The 17,310-nt window shown below is 43.5% G+C and overlaps 1 protein-coding gene and 1 long non-coding RNA gene across 7 annotated transcripts in view; one reads left to right on the top strand and one right to left on the bottom strand.

Annotated features, from left to right (window-relative positions):
- Window positions 1–14,699, bottom strand: part of SCMH1 (Scm polycomb group protein homolog 1) — a 148,830-nt gene extending 134,131 nt beyond the window's left edge. For 2 of the 6 annotated variants that reach the window (XM_073564160.1, XM_073564156.1), the window contains exons 1-3: window positions 14,541–14,699; window positions 8,661–8,944; window positions 6,283–6,342 (exon numbers count right to left, since the gene is read on the bottom strand). In XM_073564160.1, coding sequence (XP_073420261.1) covers window positions 6,283–6,342; window positions 8,661–8,685 — 85 coding nt within the window. In that variant the 5' untranslated portion in view covers window positions 8,686–8,944; window positions 14,541–14,699. Of the gene's footprint in view, window positions 1–6,282; window positions 6,343–8,660; window positions 8,945–14,113; window positions 14,244–14,540 lie in introns of those variants that run through there. The other 4 variants (XM_073564159.1, XM_073564157.1, XM_073564161.1 and 1 more) reach the window with 4 other exon arrangements.
- The window catches only part of LOC141077161 (uncharacterized), a 392,656-nt gene that overhangs the window by 216,048 nt on the left and 159,298 nt on the right, over window positions 1–17,310 (top strand). The gene's annotated exons all lie outside the window — the stretch shown is intronic.

Raw genomic sequence — 17,310 nt, forward strand, 5'->3', positions numbered from 1 at the left:
GGTGGCATGCTTTATACCACTCCATCCAAGACTTTGCCCTGCGCTTGGCGATGTAAGACACGAATGTATCTGCTCCGCCATGAGAAAGAAAAGCGGCATTCACCCAATAAAATACCTTCTTTATTTTGTCCTTTAAATCATATAGGCAGGGAGAGCAGGTGTGGCTGTGGCTAGTAAGGTGACAGCCATTTCACGCATGAGACCCGAGTTGTCATACATGAAGCAGCCATCGTTTGACTAGCTGCAGCCGCTCACCTTTTTCCCCTGCCTACACGGTAAAGTATTTCATTGGGTGAGAGCTGCTTTTCACTCACTGAACTTTATGTTGTCTGCTTCTCCCTTTTTTGGTTTTGATCATACGGGGAAAATGCAACATTGAGAACATGGAGTTATTTCACCTTTCCTTTTTTGACTTCCACTTATCAATAATTCCACTCACAGTTTATTGTGGGAGGAGGAGGAAATACATTTCTCGGACAGACTTGTTACAACAGTGACGTCGTATTACAGTACGGTGCAAAAAATTCAGTGAGCTCTTTAGAACAAACCATTCTTTCACAAAAGTTTGTAATGGCAGATTGCATGGCTAGGGGGCTTGTGGCAATGGGACTGAATGAAAAACCTACATTTCATGATGGAGGGCTTGGTAGAACATACAATTTTTCCACCTTTGAGAAAAATGGACCAAGTTTCATCAGTGTTTTTATTCACAGTTTTAATTGAGTTTTAGCAATGTCAGAGTTTCAGCAGTTTTTCTGGGATGAGAAAAAATTTGTTCTCCAGCTTCTCCTATCAATCAGTCCATGAAAAACAGACAGCACACTGATGGCATCTGAGTGCTGTGATTTGTCATGGACTCATAAAATAGAAGTGGACATTTTGATTCGCACTTGGATAAACATTGCACACGTGTCAGCGATTTTCCGGGAACCAACAAGTCCGACCCCTTCTATCCGTGAAAAACTGTACTAGTATGTGAAAAATGGACGTCTGAGTGAGCCCTAAGAGGTGAGTCCCAATACTTTTGTCCATACAATGTATTACATGGGCAGTTTTTGAGCACAATAATGGTGTTATTTATGTGCTATAAGAAGGTATTATTGTGTGTGATAATATAACTTGACCATTCTGTAAAACTTATTTCAGCATTTGACTCTAGTTAATTGGCCAGAAACATTGCAAAGGTTTCCAACCATGATGGCATTATATTAACCTCGAAACAATTCTTAGCATCAGTAGTAAGCATCATTTAGTATTAGTAACAGTATAAACTATTAGCGAAAACCCACAAGATGTTAGGTGCTTATTCTACAATGTTCTCACGTTTTAATGGTACGTTCCGACATGATTCTCGCAGTAGAGCTGTAATGTGAGTGCAATGTGGCCGAGAACCACAGCTGCCAGGTTCTACTGGGGTTGTCAAATTGCGCATTGGAGAATTCTTTGATTTTGCAGATAAAACAGCTGAGCCCCCCCAAAAATCAAAGAATTGCCTTACCCAAATAAATGTAAATGGACTAATAATTACAATCAATTCTGATTTCTAACAGTTAATGTGGATGTCATGCAGTGCGCTGCAGCATGATTAGGGCCGCCATCATGGCATTACTGCCCTGACTGGCGTATGGGGCCCAATGAGCAGAGGGGGCCCGCATTGGGCCCTGTCTCATCTGCTCACCGGGCCCTAACAGCAGGAGTCTGCCAGTGCAGAAACTGAACCTGCGTCCAAGAGCACAGTGGCTCAGTGGTTAGCACGGCAGCCTTGCAGCGCTGGAGTACTGGGTTCAAATCCCACCAAGGACAACATCTGGAAGGACTTTGTATGTTCTTCCCATGTTTGTGTGGGTGTCCTCTGTGTTCTTCGGTTTCTGCCCACATTCCAAAGACATACTGATAGGGAATTTAGATTGTGAGCCCCATTGGGGACAGCGATAGAGACACAGGGGAAGGATGGGAGGCACGAGGGCAGAACGCACATGGTGCAGGATGGAGACACAGGGGTAGGATGGGAGGCACGGGGACAAGATGTAAACACGGGGGGCAGGAATATGGGACAGGATGGAGACAGATGGGGCAGGATGGGAGAACATATGGATGGAGCCAGTAATGATTATTACTACAGTGATGTATTTATTTTATTTTTTGAGAATACTGTTTTAAATGGGGGAGGTGGTCCTGTTACTGTGCAGAGAGACACTATGTCACCTTTTTTTCTTCATCTGGTGTAGTTTAGAAGTTGGGAAAAAAATTAAGTAATTTGTTCTGCAAGCGGTGCTCTAGATCAGGGGTCCCCAACCGCCGGTCCGCGGCCCAGCACCGGGCCGCTGCAGTGCCCATGCCGGTCCGCGGACACAAGGGGAGTCAGGGGCGGTCAGTGGCGTAGCGGGGGCTGGGGCGGCGCGCAGCAGTTCTTAGCGGCGGCCAGGGAGCGATCCAAGCAGCTCCGCTGCCTGCAAGAGGGAATAGCAGGAGCGGAGCTGCAAGGACCCGTCCACTGCGTCCAGCTTCCTGCCCACCGCCAGCGCTTCCTGTCTCTGACTGACACAGAGAGGAGAGCGCGGCCGCTGCTGTGTCAGAGCGAGGAAGCGCGGGCGGCAGGCAGGTGAGAGGAGAGAGATGGTGTGTGTGTGTGTGTGTGTAGCCTGGCCCTGGAGGAGATGGGGACATGAGGAGAAGGCCATGAGGGGAGTGATGGAGAGACGGCAGTGATGGGGTGAAGGCAATGATGGGGAGAGGGGAGTGATGGGGTGAAGGCAATGATGGGGAGAAGGCAATGATGGAGAGAAGGCAATGATGGAGAGAAGGGAGTGATGGGGTGAAGGCAATGATGGGGAGAAGGGAGTGATGGGGTGAAGGGAGTGATGGGGTGAAGGCAATGATGGGGAGACAGCAGTGATGGGGAGAAGGCAATGATGGGGAGAAGGGAGTGATGGGGAGAAGGCAATGATGGAGAGATGGCAGTGATGGGGTGAAGGCAATGATGGGGAGAAGGGAGTGATGGGGTGAAGGCAATGATGGGGAGAAGGGAGTGATGGGGTGAAGGCAATGATGGGGAGAAGGGGGTGATGGAGCACTTATTCAAAACCTATGGTGAGTTGAGTCACATTATAAATGTTATTTAATTATAAGTATGCACTGCTACACTACAACCGTGTCCATAGCCCCGCCCCCTTATGACCAAAGCCCCGCCCCTGCCACACCTCCATCCCCGCCCTGCCGGGCCATGGAAGAATGGTCTTGCTTGAAACCGGTCCCTGGTGCAAAAAAGGTTGGGGACCACTGCTCTAGATAACAGTGTGTTACCTTGTACATTGACACTATACACTGTATATTATATACAGTGGTCCTGTGTACAAGGTCACCAGTGATCACTATTACCTTTACACTATATACAGAGCTCCTGTGTATGTCATTGATCACTGAATAACCTGTACAATATATACAGTGTTCATGTGTATAGTGTCACTGTTGATCACTGTATTAACTGTACACTGATACTGTGTACAGAGCTCCTGTGTATAATGTCTCCGGTGATCACTGTATTACCTGTACACTATACACAGAGCTCCTGTGTATAATTGCACCGGTAATCACTGTATTATGTGTACAAAGACACTGCATACTAAGTACAGATGCTCTGTGTATAATGACACTTATGGTGATATTTGTTTTATGTTTTTTATATTAATGATCAGTATTGTGGTATTCAGTCACTATGTGGTGGTAATATTGTCCGGCCATGGTGTGGTGGTATTTGTCCCTTGTATGTGATATTATTCAGTCACTGTGATGGTAGTATGTGGTCTAGACATGGTGTGGTGGTATTTGTTCCTTGTGATATTATAGGTCACTATGTGGTGGTAATATGTGATCTGGTCATGCTGCGGTGATATTTATCTATTGTATGTGATACTACTGGTCTTTTTAAAAATTTAAAAGTAAAAATATACCTAAATTGTATAGGATATTTTAACAAATGCTTAATAGGTTAGAGTAGAGTAGGGCCCGGCCAAAAGAGTCTACCTTGTCGTGGTGGCAGCTTAAAAAATCTTTTGGCCAAAACAAAACTGCTGGCTATATGTGTCATCTGGTGATGGGAACAGTCATAGTGTGACTGGTGAGAAGTGGAGTTTTTCCAAGAGAGATCGTTGTGGACAGTTCGAGGGGTGGAGGCGGGGTTGGGGTGGAGCCTGGGCAGAGTCTCAAGGGGGCCCCAAACATTTTGCCAGTATGGGGCCCAGAAATTCCTAGTGGCAGCCTTGAGCATGTTAACCCAGGTATACTTGCTCGATACTTTCAGTGTACACAGATTGGATATCTGTATGTATATGCTAACCATGACTAAATGACTAAGAATAGCCCATGCCTTCATTATCTGAAAACTGGAAATTCTATATACTATCCTGAACAGACAAAAATGCCCTAATACTTCAGCTGAAATATTTTACATGAGACAGAACAATTTTGGGAATCTACACTTCCATGCAGATTAGTGACAATAATGCCAACTGACAAATGAAAAATTATATAACAGAGCCGCAGGGGAAATAAGAAATTCCCATCAGCACACTGGAAATCAGAAAAATGCATTAATGTATCAATATTGGAAGCTGAGATTCTGGAGTTTCCTAATGTCATGCGAAATCACAGAAAACAGACCTCAAGGTCCCATTCATGTGTCCATTTTTCAAGTAAATGTTCCATCCTTTAACTGCAGATAGAACTTGTACCCATTGTAGTTTATGAGCAAGTTTACCGGTCCGTTTGTTGTGGACCACCAGTCAGCAAATAGGTCAATGGGCTTGTAGCTTACTGATGCAATCATGTTGCTTCTGTGTGCTGCTGCCCATTTTTTTTAAATTAAGTAAAATGTGAGATAAAAAAAATTGCTTATAAAAAAGCAAGGTGAAACTGGTTATTAAAAACTGAGGCACAAACCTCTCCCCTGCCCAGAAAATGCATGAAAATCCATCCATCTTTGTTGTTTTTTCCTGTAAACATAGTTTTTCCACACAGTTTTTGTGTAGGTGGTGATTTTTCTGCTTCTAATTGTTTTAATGGTAAAACTTGGGCCTTTGTCTTCCAGATAAAACATTCCAAAAATTGGCACTAAAGGTGTGTTTTCCCATTCAATGCAAGTTGAAGCTTATTGGTGGAGTACTTGAAGCGTTTTATTTACCATACTCTAGCGGTTAAAAGATATTGGTAGCCCTCCCCCGAATCTTATGTAGGGGGGGGTCTCATGGGAACATGGACCCTAGGCTTATGTGATTTTTATTATTAAAATTTATTCACCTCAGATAGATTTTCACCTGCGGTCAAAGGATTAATTTTATTGCAGTAAGCTGTGGTAAAACAAGCCGTTTTTTCCCAGTATTATTGGCGCCTTTATTCTGATTGGTTGAAGTGTTTTTGGCGCCTTTTTCGGTCAATTTGATTGGTTTACTCAGAATAGACCGGGAAGGTTTTGTATATATACCCCTACTAACCGTCGTTTCCCTCAGTCATACATTTTTTAAGAAGAAAGAAATTCCCGCCCTCCCTCCCTTTGTTTCTTCGTCCTTGTCATGGTGCATTGTTTGAGAGAAAATCGCCCAGCTTGTTGGGTGGATCGGTCAATACAGTTCTTTATAAAACTATGGTTGTGGATTTATTTGTTAATGTTGGTTACCCTAAATAAAGCACCATGGCCATTGTTTTCCACAAAATAAGCCTGTGTCTGTTTATTTATTATGAATGGGTTCTATGTTCCCATGCTAATATATTCAGCTCAGTGGTCAACTCTGGGGTCAGTGGTTAAAATCCCACCAAGGACAACATCTGCAAGGAGTTTGTATGTTCTCCCTGTGTTTCCTCTGGGTTCTCCGGGTTCCTCCCACACTACAAAGACATACTGATAGGGAATCTAGATGAGATGTGAGCACCATCGGGGACAGTGCCAATAATGTCTGTAAAGCGCTGTACTATATATGTCAGTAAAATGCAAAAAAAATGATATGCTTCTACTTTTTTTTAACTTTGTCTCACAGTAAAATGACCGGGCACCATGCTGTTCATGCAATATTCTAATACATGTAAATCTCCTCTAGGGATTCTACAGGATTAAAAAAAAAAACATGGCTGCTTCCCTCCAGAAATAGTGACATATTGGTCCACAGTTTGTGTGTGGCATTGCTTCTCAGCCCCATTCACTAGAACTGAGCTACAACCCATAAACAGGTGTGGCACGGTTTGTGGAAGAACGCTATTTAGTAGATAACAGCAGACAGGGTTCAACTATACCTTGATGTGTGTGCATGTCCGCCGGTCGGCCATGTCTCCTACCATCCTTCCAGTCTGCTGCTAAAATAAAATGAGATAATGACTCAGACTCTTCTTATACCCTATGTGCCATGTGAGCGTGATAAGTATGAACAAATTATTACCACTAGGGAGTCACTTTTTTTAAATAAGTTAGTGTTCTGGCTTCTCAAAGCATTGGAGATGAGCTGTGGTCACTGGCTGGTCTTCAGCACCATGTCAGGAGGAAATGGAGCATTTGATGACCATGCATTGCACACATGTCCCTTTTAAAGGAACTCACGAGAGCAACATGAGACATAGAGAGCCCGACTCCAGCACTGTGTCACTTACTGATCGTCTTGCTGTAGAGTTGCTGATATTACTGTCTAATCTGCTGCAGCTCTGCTAGTCCTCTATGAGTATATGTTTTATCATGCAGTGAACAAAAACTTGTACTAGCGTAAAACGTGTGAGTTACACAGGCTTGTCTGCAATCATGGAGCGGTATTTTTAATGATCTTTGAATAAAGAAAAATTTGCGTCAATGACAAGTGCTGGAAATTCGATTCCTAACTAGTCCTGTCAATGATGAGCTTTATGTAAATCTTCACTCAGACGTTGTTTTTCACTTACTTGTTCTATCTGTGATTTTCACGGATAGATCACTTACCCACTATAGCCTGTGGGGCTGTTCACTTGTCAGCGTTGTTTTTGCAGCCTGGGGCCCAGTCATAAAGGTGTTTACACCAGTTTTCTTTGAAATGTTGCAACATTTTTGCACAACTCAAAATTGAGCAAAAATGACGCAACTTTTTGAATTTTTGCGCCGTTCCTGGCCATCTGCATTGAAGTGGGCGAACCCGGTATGGGGCGTGATGAAGCCCCTTCCCCTTCTAATTAAACAGAATTAACACCTGTCTAGCAGAATAAATTTCACCAGAAAGGTACCCCAGTCCCTGACTGGAGAAACATAACTGGTAGAGGCGCACGCTAGATGTAAGGTGGGCCTAGTTGATTAGAGGGAATCTGTCACCTGATTTTGGCGCGGTATTTAAATGACCTGGGTCCGGTTTGATGGGAGGTGTTTCGGAACCTTTCCTCCACCCCTCCTTGGCCGCTGTCCGCAATATTTCTGGGAATTTCCGTACTTGGTCTCCATATTATGTGCGTGCACATTGCAATCTGGACTTGCACACACGCAGTATGCTTTGCCCAACTGTGGGCAAAGCCAAAAAGTATTAGTGCGCATGCGTCGGTAAACTATGTCCCGGAAATATTTTGCTGTGTTCTGGGACATAGTTCACCGGCGCATGCACACTAATGCCTTTCGGCTTTGCCTGCAGTTGGGCAAAGCATACTGCGCGTGCGAGTCCAGATTGCAATGCGCACACGCGTAATATGGAGGCCAAGTACGGAGATTCCCAGAAATATTGCGGACAGCGGCCAAGGAGGGGTGGAGGAAAGGACTTGAAACACCGCCCATCGGACCGGACCCAAATCATTTAAATACTGCACCAAAATGAGATGACAGATTCCCTTTAAAGGCAATCTGTCAGTAAGATAACACCCCCAAATACACATATGGGCATAAAGGTCTTTGAAATGTGAAACCATAACAACTTTAAATCTTGTATCTGTTGCTGCATTCCTAATTAGCATTTCAATTCATATGCAAATAAGGCATAACTTGCTCTGGGTGTGACAGAGCACTCAGCAAGTCACTCTGCCTCCAGAGGTTGTTTACCCACCCACCAGCACAAGCCTCTTTAACTTGATTGATTGCTCACTGTCTGATTTCCATGCCTGGCACCTGATGTCACACAGACACTGAGCTATCAATCAAATTATAGAGGCTGGTACCTGATGGGGAAACAACCTCCGGAGGCAATGGCTCTAGAAGTGCTCTGTTACTGAACAGCTCATTTGTATATGCATTACATGCTAATTACTTGGGACTGTATCAGCAGAAAGAGGATAGAGAAGTAACAACAGATTTACTTTCAAAGACCTGCATGCCCATGTATGTGTTTTTGGGAGATTTTATGTTACTAATAGATTCTCTTTAAGTGGTGTACATATTTTTTTGAATTGGGCTCACCTTAGTCCAAAGGTCCTGTTCATTAAGACTACTGTGGAAAAAACAGTCTTAATGAATTGGGCCGATTGTTGTCAAAAAAATAAAACAAAAGAGAAGCATGTCTGTTTTTGATGCAAGTCACAGAATTTAGCCTGATGTAAGTGTATACTATTATTTGTGGTGTTAGTTTGTGAAGAGTATGAATATAATTGTTTGATGGGTACGTGCAACCTTAGAATATATACACTGAGCATTTTGTAACAAGTATAAACATAAGACATCATTTAATGGAGATAATTACCCCTGAGATGGCCGGGTTTCCTCATGACTCCAGGAGAAAAACAATACTGTAGAGACGGTGCTACAATTATTCAGGCCGGAGTCACACTGTTGTGGTGTAGACTCCGCAGACTGGTAAGGACCAAGTTTCAATGGACCAAAGTTGGAGGAAGACAAGAAAAGGACTCGGGTGTTACATTTCCATGGAGTTCCTAAGTTTCACCAACGGCACCGCAGCAGGCAATGTAGACCTCCGGGGCAGTGTACAAACGTTGGATGGACAAAGCACAGGGGTACGGATCCACTCTATAAGAGGAGGATGTTAAAAATATAATTACGTTGCACAAAACCATGACTTGACATAATATGGGAAGTGACATTTACATAGTTTTTCACAAACAATAATTGCCATAATGTAGTTTACGTGTCATATGCTACTCATGAGCCTGTTTCATATGGCTCCTTCCTACCCAGTGACCTCGAGAATGGCATTCAACTGGCTGCTCGCATGTAGGTCACAGCTAGAAGAGTTAGAGAAGTGCAAAAACACCTTATTGAAACATAACTTTTACTATATTAATACAATGAAATCGAATGAGTCAATTGACCACCAGTAATTTGGATTTTAACACACCATCAATATATCTTCCAAAATGTGCCTAAATCCCCATAAGAAAGGCACACCAAATTTAATAGGATCCAATGAGAAAATTGACCACCAACCAAAATTGATTCAGCATATCTATAATAATAAATGCGCTAAGCAGCTTCCGTCCGGTTGTAACTTGGTGACGTCACATCCAGACAGAAGCTGCCTTTGGCGGTAGCACTGTGCCACCTTCCTAACACACACCTTCCTCACCATGCCAGCCGTCACCACACACCTCTTGCCATGTTAACCCTCAACACCTACTCCTCCTCCTCAACACACACACCTCTCACCTTTCACCATCTCCACTCACGTCCCCCCCCCTCGCCGACGCCATCTTGAGGACCGCGGGATTTCGCCGATCTAAGATGACGTCGCCGCAAGAATATGTCGCCGGCATGGACAACGTCGGCGAAATCTCGTGAGATTTCGCAGACGCCATCTTGGATTCCGCGGAATTTCGTCATTTACCTCACGCCGACTTGCTGTGTGGACGTGTTGCCTTGCTCCTCTGCCTGTTCACTGCCGGTTTCTAATTACAATGCCAATTTGCTTTACCACTTCATAACTACTGCTGGGCAATTACAGGGCCAATTTGCCTCTACCACTTCATAACTACTGCTGGGCAATTACAGGGCTAATTTTGCCTCGACTAGGAGGACACCAGTTTCTTCAAACGTTAAGCATAACTACAGGAGGACCCCAGTTTAAGTCTTCTGCATAATTACACCAGTTAATAAGTCATTTATCTCACGCCATTTATATGCCGTTTTGATGTACCCCACTTCTATAAGAAGACTATAAGTACTATAGGTACCTGTTTACACTACAATACTCCAGGATGCCTTCTTCACTGCCAGATAACTGCCAAATAGACTCCTTTACCTGTGCCAACATGAGTCATACCAAAAAGTATGCCAATATCAGTGAAAGGAAAGCAACTTTAGCACTATGTCCAAAACAACGCCGTGCTAATGAGACTCCTGAGGAAAAACACCATCGCCTTGACAAGATTAAGGCTTATAAACGCCGTCGTCTCACACACGAATAACCTAACTCTAAATCCATTAGATTGGCTGAAGAAGCCTCTGCACGCCGTCACTGCTGACAACAGACGGCTTCTTCCTCATCATTATTAGTAGGCTCACAACAGGATGCTTCCACATCAGCATGTGGAACAAGTTACTACCACACTTCATCCTATATGCCGTTCACTGACATAACAAATCAGCAATCTGTTTCTGCCCTATCAATACCACCATTAGTCAATACCGACACACAGTTTCTTCACATACAAGCTGCAACAGTTAGCCCGCAGAAAGTGCAACCAAGACAAATATACGTTGGTCTCAAAACTAGGCGCAACCCCCCCGTTTGGACATGCACTTCTACTACAACCTCACATTTTCACTAATGATGAAAATAGTATTACTGAACACAGCTGTGGTGACATGACCCATGTATGTGAGCATTGCCAAGCTTTGCATTTTGTAGCAGAGATACCTTCTGATAACAACTTTACGCTCTGCTGTCAGAAGGGTAAAGTCCATGTACCCCTACTACAATATCCTGATGTCTTTACACGTTTGCTGAAAATCATCAAAATTCTTTCATTTGGTGATATGAACCCAGATGTCAAGGTCCAGCATCATATTTGCTGCTGAGATATGTTATTTCCTCTTTTAACAGGGCTGGGTTTTTGTGAATAGCTAAAGAGATAGGCGGGATGGCTGTTCACCACATCTCCTTCTCAAGGTGTGCTGCTCACAGGGCCGCACAACACATGGTCAACGCTACATCACTATCCTCCCGATGCGATAGCATCGGGCCTTAATCTAGTATTGTACATGAATGGCCAAAAACACTATATGCCATAAATCACAAATGGACAAACATACTAAAAAGAAGAAAGTGCCAGTGCATAAAAATTGCTTAGATCTCACTCATTTGAGCTGTTGTGCCCCATGTAGCTGCTCCAGCCTTAACGAGGGACCAATATACAAATATGTTTTAATGTACTGGTTCTTTCTTCATTTTGGTGTGTTTTTCCATTTGTGATTGAAGGCTTTAGTGTTTTTGACAATTTATGTAGAATATATGGCTGTATCCATTTTGGCCAGTGGTAAATTTTCTCATTAGATCCTATTGAATTTGGTGTGCCTTTCATGTATGACGTTAGGCACATTTTGGATGCTATTGTCACAAAATGTATTGAAATCCAAATTACTGGTGGTCAATTTGCTTATTAGATTTTATTGTATTATTTAGGTAAAAGTTATGTTTTAATAAGGCATTTTTCCATGCTACTTACAATATGATCTTGAAAAACTTGACCCAGTAATTCAAGCAGGGATCACAGCTGAGTTAAAGAAGTGGATATACCCAAGGAAAGATGGAAAATGTATTTTACTAGGGTATTATAGCATGCAGACATATTATTGTGGAGACAATGATGTACCTGACAACTGTTAAGGCAAACTGTTCATGCCACTATATCTGCTTTGTTCCTTTTGTAAAGTATGGGTATGTGCACACGCTGTGGAATCTGCTGCGGATCCGCAGAGGTTTTGGCTCTGCAGGTCCGCAGCAGATTCTGCTGCGTTGTACAGTACCTTTATTTTCTATGTAAAGACAAAACGCTGTGCACAGGCTGCGGATTTTTCCGCGCGGCTTTGCTGCGGTTTACAATCCGCAGCATGTTAATTCTTTAATGCAGAAACGCTGCAGTTTCACACCTCATCCATTATGAGGTGTGAAACTGCAGAGCAAAACCGCGGATTTATCTGCGGTTTTCACTTCAAAATCCAAAAAACTCCGTGTGCACATAGCCTAAGGCCAGCTTCTCACCTACATATGCAATTCACGATTCTTGTGCACTCCCCGATGTCCATTCTGCAAGTGAGTCTCCTAACCCAACAGCCTCATATATAGACAAAGCTGTCGAGTTCAGGTCCGGACACCAACAGCCAGTGTGCACATAGCGGTGCACACGTGGGACGCCAATGTTGGATGTGTGAAACTGGCCCAACTAATCTGGGCTAAAGGTGTGAAGAAAGTCAACTAAGGTCAGGATATGACACGTCTGACATACTTGCTTTTGTCAATGCTTTTAGAGTGAATTCAAAAGCCGCAGATTCTTTTATTCCATTCAAATGTATAGAACCAATTTTCACTTAAATAAATTTCTGTAACATAATCATATTTTACTCACATATAGTGCCATTAATTCCACAGTACTTTACAGACATTATCATCACTGCCCCCATTGGGGCTTACAATCTAAATTCCCTATCAGTTTGCATTTGTAGTGTGGGAGAAAACCAGATAACCTGGAAGAAACCCACGCAAACACGGGGAGAACATACAAACTCCTTGCAGATGTTGTCCTTGGTGGGATTTGGACCCAGGATCCCAGTGGTAACACTGAACCACTGTGGTCATCCTTATACTTCCATGATTCAATCTTCAGTAGATGCTGGTTGTATTCAGCTGCATGAAGCTCCTGGGCCCAAATGCCATTTGTGTAGCAGGGTCCCCCACCTACGGTACGTTCCTTTAATAAAGCAAGTGTCTTTTATGTGGTAGATGTGCCTTTCTTTGCAGCACTTAAAAAGGTAAGACCCTGCTGACCTGTGGAGATCACAACACAATAGATATCGTTTTATCACTCTGTCCTGTGTAAGATTTTTGCAGTCAGGACCATGAGGATTTGATAAGTTTGATCAGTTCTGGATCAGAGTTGCCAACCAGAACTTTTTTTTTCTAAACAACCTTTTTTTAAAAAATGCAGCTAGCCAACACCTTGCACAGACATGTTGGAAAACCATAAGTGATGAAGATAACTGATATAGGTGAATAGCTTTGAATATTGATAGAAACACATTACGATTAGCTGCAATTACACTATTATATTAAGTTTAAACTAAATCATGGAAATAATTTTTTTCCAGACGCTGGAAAAAAGCCCCATTTTTACAAACTGACCAGCAATGTATGGACAATTGGCAACCTCATCCTAGATATTTTCTCATCAAGTCTTGTTGTCAACGTACAGTAAATCGGGAGATGCTACACAGGTAGAAGATGGGCCGGGACGGGCAGACGTCGTCATGTAGCAAGCCAAAGTTTGTCATATGGCAGAACCACAGCACATCACAAGGCTGCAGCGAGGCCTACTAGGTAAGAGATTGGGACAAGTGCTCCTGAAGTCACTGATGCATCTGTAGCCTTATGAGTGCTTAGGTGGCCATCCACTGATACAGGCATCGGTGAACAAGGAACAGACGGCCTCCTGTATCCTCCCTAGTGAACACACTCATGTTATAAACTCAAAATCAGCAGGTTTAGCCATATTTTATCAGATTTAACCCATACTGCTATTTTTTTTAGTCAAAAGCTATACCATCCCTGCACAGAAAGCCAATGTTCATGAACAAGGGCTCCCGCATAGTAAGCACCGGTGTGAGATGAAGACGTTACGAAGACCTCTGCCCTAAAAGTTTGCAATCTAGCAACAGAGGTAGCAAGCAGGAGCAGATCAGAAGGGTAGATAGGTCAGACGTGGGCAGAGTCTGTCATTTAGGGTGTGATTAGAAGATGAATGAATGGGCAGCCAAAAATGCACATGCAATCTCATTAAAAATGACGTATGTATACATATATAGTGAGTGACATATATTAATGTGTGTATATACATACATACTGAGTGACATATTAATGTGTGTATATACGCATAACCAGTCGTGTAGCTACTAGGGGCTGCCAGGCTTAAGTTTACATTCAATGTAGGAGGGCACAGAACAAGGAATGCTGCCCAGTGATCTCACCGAGACTACAGCAGAAGACAGGGAGTGCAGGCACACAGACTGCACCGTGCCAGGCGGACAAATGGCGGGAGCACAAAGCCTTCTGCCCAGCGGAGCTCGCAATCTAATAAAAGACAACTGACACTATAAGGAAACCACACTCAGCTCATCGTCCCCTGTCTTATTTGGCAGGGCACTCCTCTTGCTGCCTCTCTCCCCTCCCCCTCGCCCCTATAAACAACCATAACACAAGCAAGTGATCAGCAGCCATTGCTCTCCTGCTCTATTCACTCCAAAGCTAGCTTTTAACCCTTCTATTCTCCTGCAGGGCCCAGTATGGACGCCTGGGTGTCTGTCACTCTGCTGTGAAAGTGACAGGGCCACAGGACAACAGCTTGTGTGCACTGACACTGCCTTGCCTTAGTCACTAGTCTTAATGTATACTTACCTCTTTGCTTTTTCAATTTTTTTCTCCCGGGCTTTGGCAGAGAAGGGGGGGATATCAGTCTCCATCCGCCATGATCTTTCCTACGCAACCAGACGTAAAAACAGACACCCCCTCCTTCCCTCCACTCCTCCTTCCCTTTCCTTCCTTCCCCCTCTCCTTCTTTCTCTTTGCCAAAAAGGACACCTAGTGCCTGGTGTATAAAGCACAGGCTGAGGGACGTTGACCCTTACTACAGCACTTAAAGGCTGCACATAGTTACAAGTATTCTACAATGACATCATATAAACTTATTAAGCAAAAAATACATCTTTAAAGTGACCAGGAAAGAAAAAAAATATTTTTTAATGGTCTGAAACGCAAAAATAATTAGCACTTTCCTAATTGTTATTAGGCTGGATCCACACACAGGGCTTGTGAGTAAAAACAAAAACACGTTTTTCGTGGTGGTTTTAATATTTTTTTATGTGACTACATGTCACAATAATGTCTACAGTAATAAATCGAACAAACCAAGAAATATGGTCCCGATTCATTTACGTTTTTCTGTCACGTTTCTTTATTTTATCTTGTGCTGTTCACTGACGTTTTTTCACCACATCGGTAAAAATGGCGCAGTTCACGAATTTTGAAAATTTTGCGCAAAGTCAGAAATAGTCTTATTTCCTGTCATTAAAAAATGTTTGCGCCATCTTACCATGAAAAGTCGCATGTTTTGTAAAATGTAAAAAAAAAAGTCGAAAATTTCTGCTTACATGAAATCACTCCTTGAGTAGATTTGTGCTAAATTTTGAGACAAATGACAAATCAGGAAAAAACATTGGAAACTCTATATTCCGCCCACAGTTTTCAACTTAAAAAAAATATATGCAAACCTACAGGAGCAAATTAATTTTGTGTAAGCAAAAAAAGCCAACAAAACACCAAAAACCTCAACCAAAAGATGGGCGCAAAAAATGGAACAAGGAGTTGGGCTAACGGACCTGTTTTTACATTAATATTCTCACTCAGACCTCATTCACAAGTCAGTGTTGCATGTGTAAGAACATGGACCGGGCTAGTGGTGTCTCTCGTGTGTCTGGGCCGGAACGGTCGGGGCTGTCACCATTGTTGCCAGGGGAAGGACTTTCTGACCAGAGCAGACCTTTGCACCTGAGTGAAGGGGGCAGGTCTGATATAAAGGAGACTGTGCGCGCGAAAACGGGGCTTTTGGCAGGTACCCAGCGTGTGCTTCAGGAGAAGGTTGACTCCCTCCCCGCTGACCGACGCCAATCTACAGGCCCGAGTCACACCCTTCCATCCAGAGGAGTATCCAGGGGGGGCAGCCGAGGCATGTGCCCCGGGCACAGCCGGCAGGGAGGTGCAGTTGGGCCGCCTAATGCGGCAGTCCGCAGTGTCTCCCCCCCCCGCAGCTGCAATCTGCCGCCGCCCGGCCTGGGAGTCGGTGGTTCTCGGTGTTGGCTGTCAAACTGACAGCCGATGCAGAGAAGCTGCGCGCGCCGGCTCCCAGGGAGCAATTGTACTCGCGTCTATACAGACGCCAGTACAATTGAAGCTCTGACCGCCGAGTCAGAGTGATGTCAACAGCGTGATCAGGTCATGTGAACATGCTGCTGACGTCACTCGCCGGCGCCCAGAGCAAACACTGGTGGTAAGTGTGCTCCACTCTGGAGCTGAAGAACCACTGAAGATTAAGGTGGGGGGCACTTTATGTGTGAGGGGAATTGGCGTGGAGATGGGGGGTTATTTAATGGATGGAGGGCACTTTGTGTGGGGGGGATTTAGAGTGGGGATGGGGGGTTATTTAATATGTGAGGGGAATTGGCGTGGGGATGGGGGGTTATTTAACCCCTTAAGCCCCAAGGGTGGTTTGCACGTTCATGACCGGGCCAATTTTTACAATTCTGACCACTGTCCCTTTATGAGGTAATAACTCTGAAACGCTTCCATGGATCCCGGTGATTCTGACATTGTTTTCTCGTGACATATTGTACTTCATGTTAGTGGTAAAATTTCATTCATATAACTTGCGTTTATTTGTGAAAAAAACAGAAATTTGGCGAAAATTTGCAATTTTCCAAATTTGAATTTTTATGCCCTTAAATCAGAGATACGGCACACAAAAAACTTAATAAATAACATTTCCCACATGTTTACTTTACATCAGCACAGTTTTGGAACCAAAATTTTTTTTTATTAGGAAGTTATAAGGGTTAAAAATTGACCAGCGATTTCTCATTTTTGCAACACCATTTTATTTTTACGGACCACATCACATTTGAAGCCACTTTGAGGGGTCTATATGATAGAAAATACTCAAAAGTGACACCATTCTAAACACTGCACCCCTTAAGGTGCTCAAAACCACATTCAAAAAGTTTATTAACCCTTTTGGTGCGTCACAGGAATTTTTGAATATTTAAAAAAAAATAAAAAATGAACATTTAACTTTTTTTCACAAAAAAAATACTTCATGTTCAATTTTTTTTTATTTTACCAAGGGTAACAGGAGAAATTGGACTGCAAAAGTTATTGTGCAATTTGTCCTGAGTACGCTGATACCTGATATGTGGGGGGGAACCACTGTTTCGGCGCATGGCAGACCTCAGAAGGGAAGGAGCGCCGTTTGACTTCAATGCAAAATTGGCTGGAATTCAGATCGGACGCCATGTCGCAGTTGGAGAGCCCCTGATGTACCTAAACAGTGGAAAGCCCCCACAAGTGACCCCATTTTGGAAACTAGACCCCCCAAGGGACTTATCTAGATATGTGG

The sequence above is a fragment of the Dendrobates tinctorius genome, unplaced genomic scaffold (assembly GCF_039654945.1).
Source record: "Dendrobates tinctorius isolate UK_male_01 unplaced genomic scaffold, ASM3965494v1 ptg000015l, whole genome shotgun sequence".
Classification (NCBI taxonomy): Eukaryota; Metazoa; Chordata; class Amphibia; order Anura; family Dendrobatidae; genus Dendrobates; species Dendrobates tinctorius.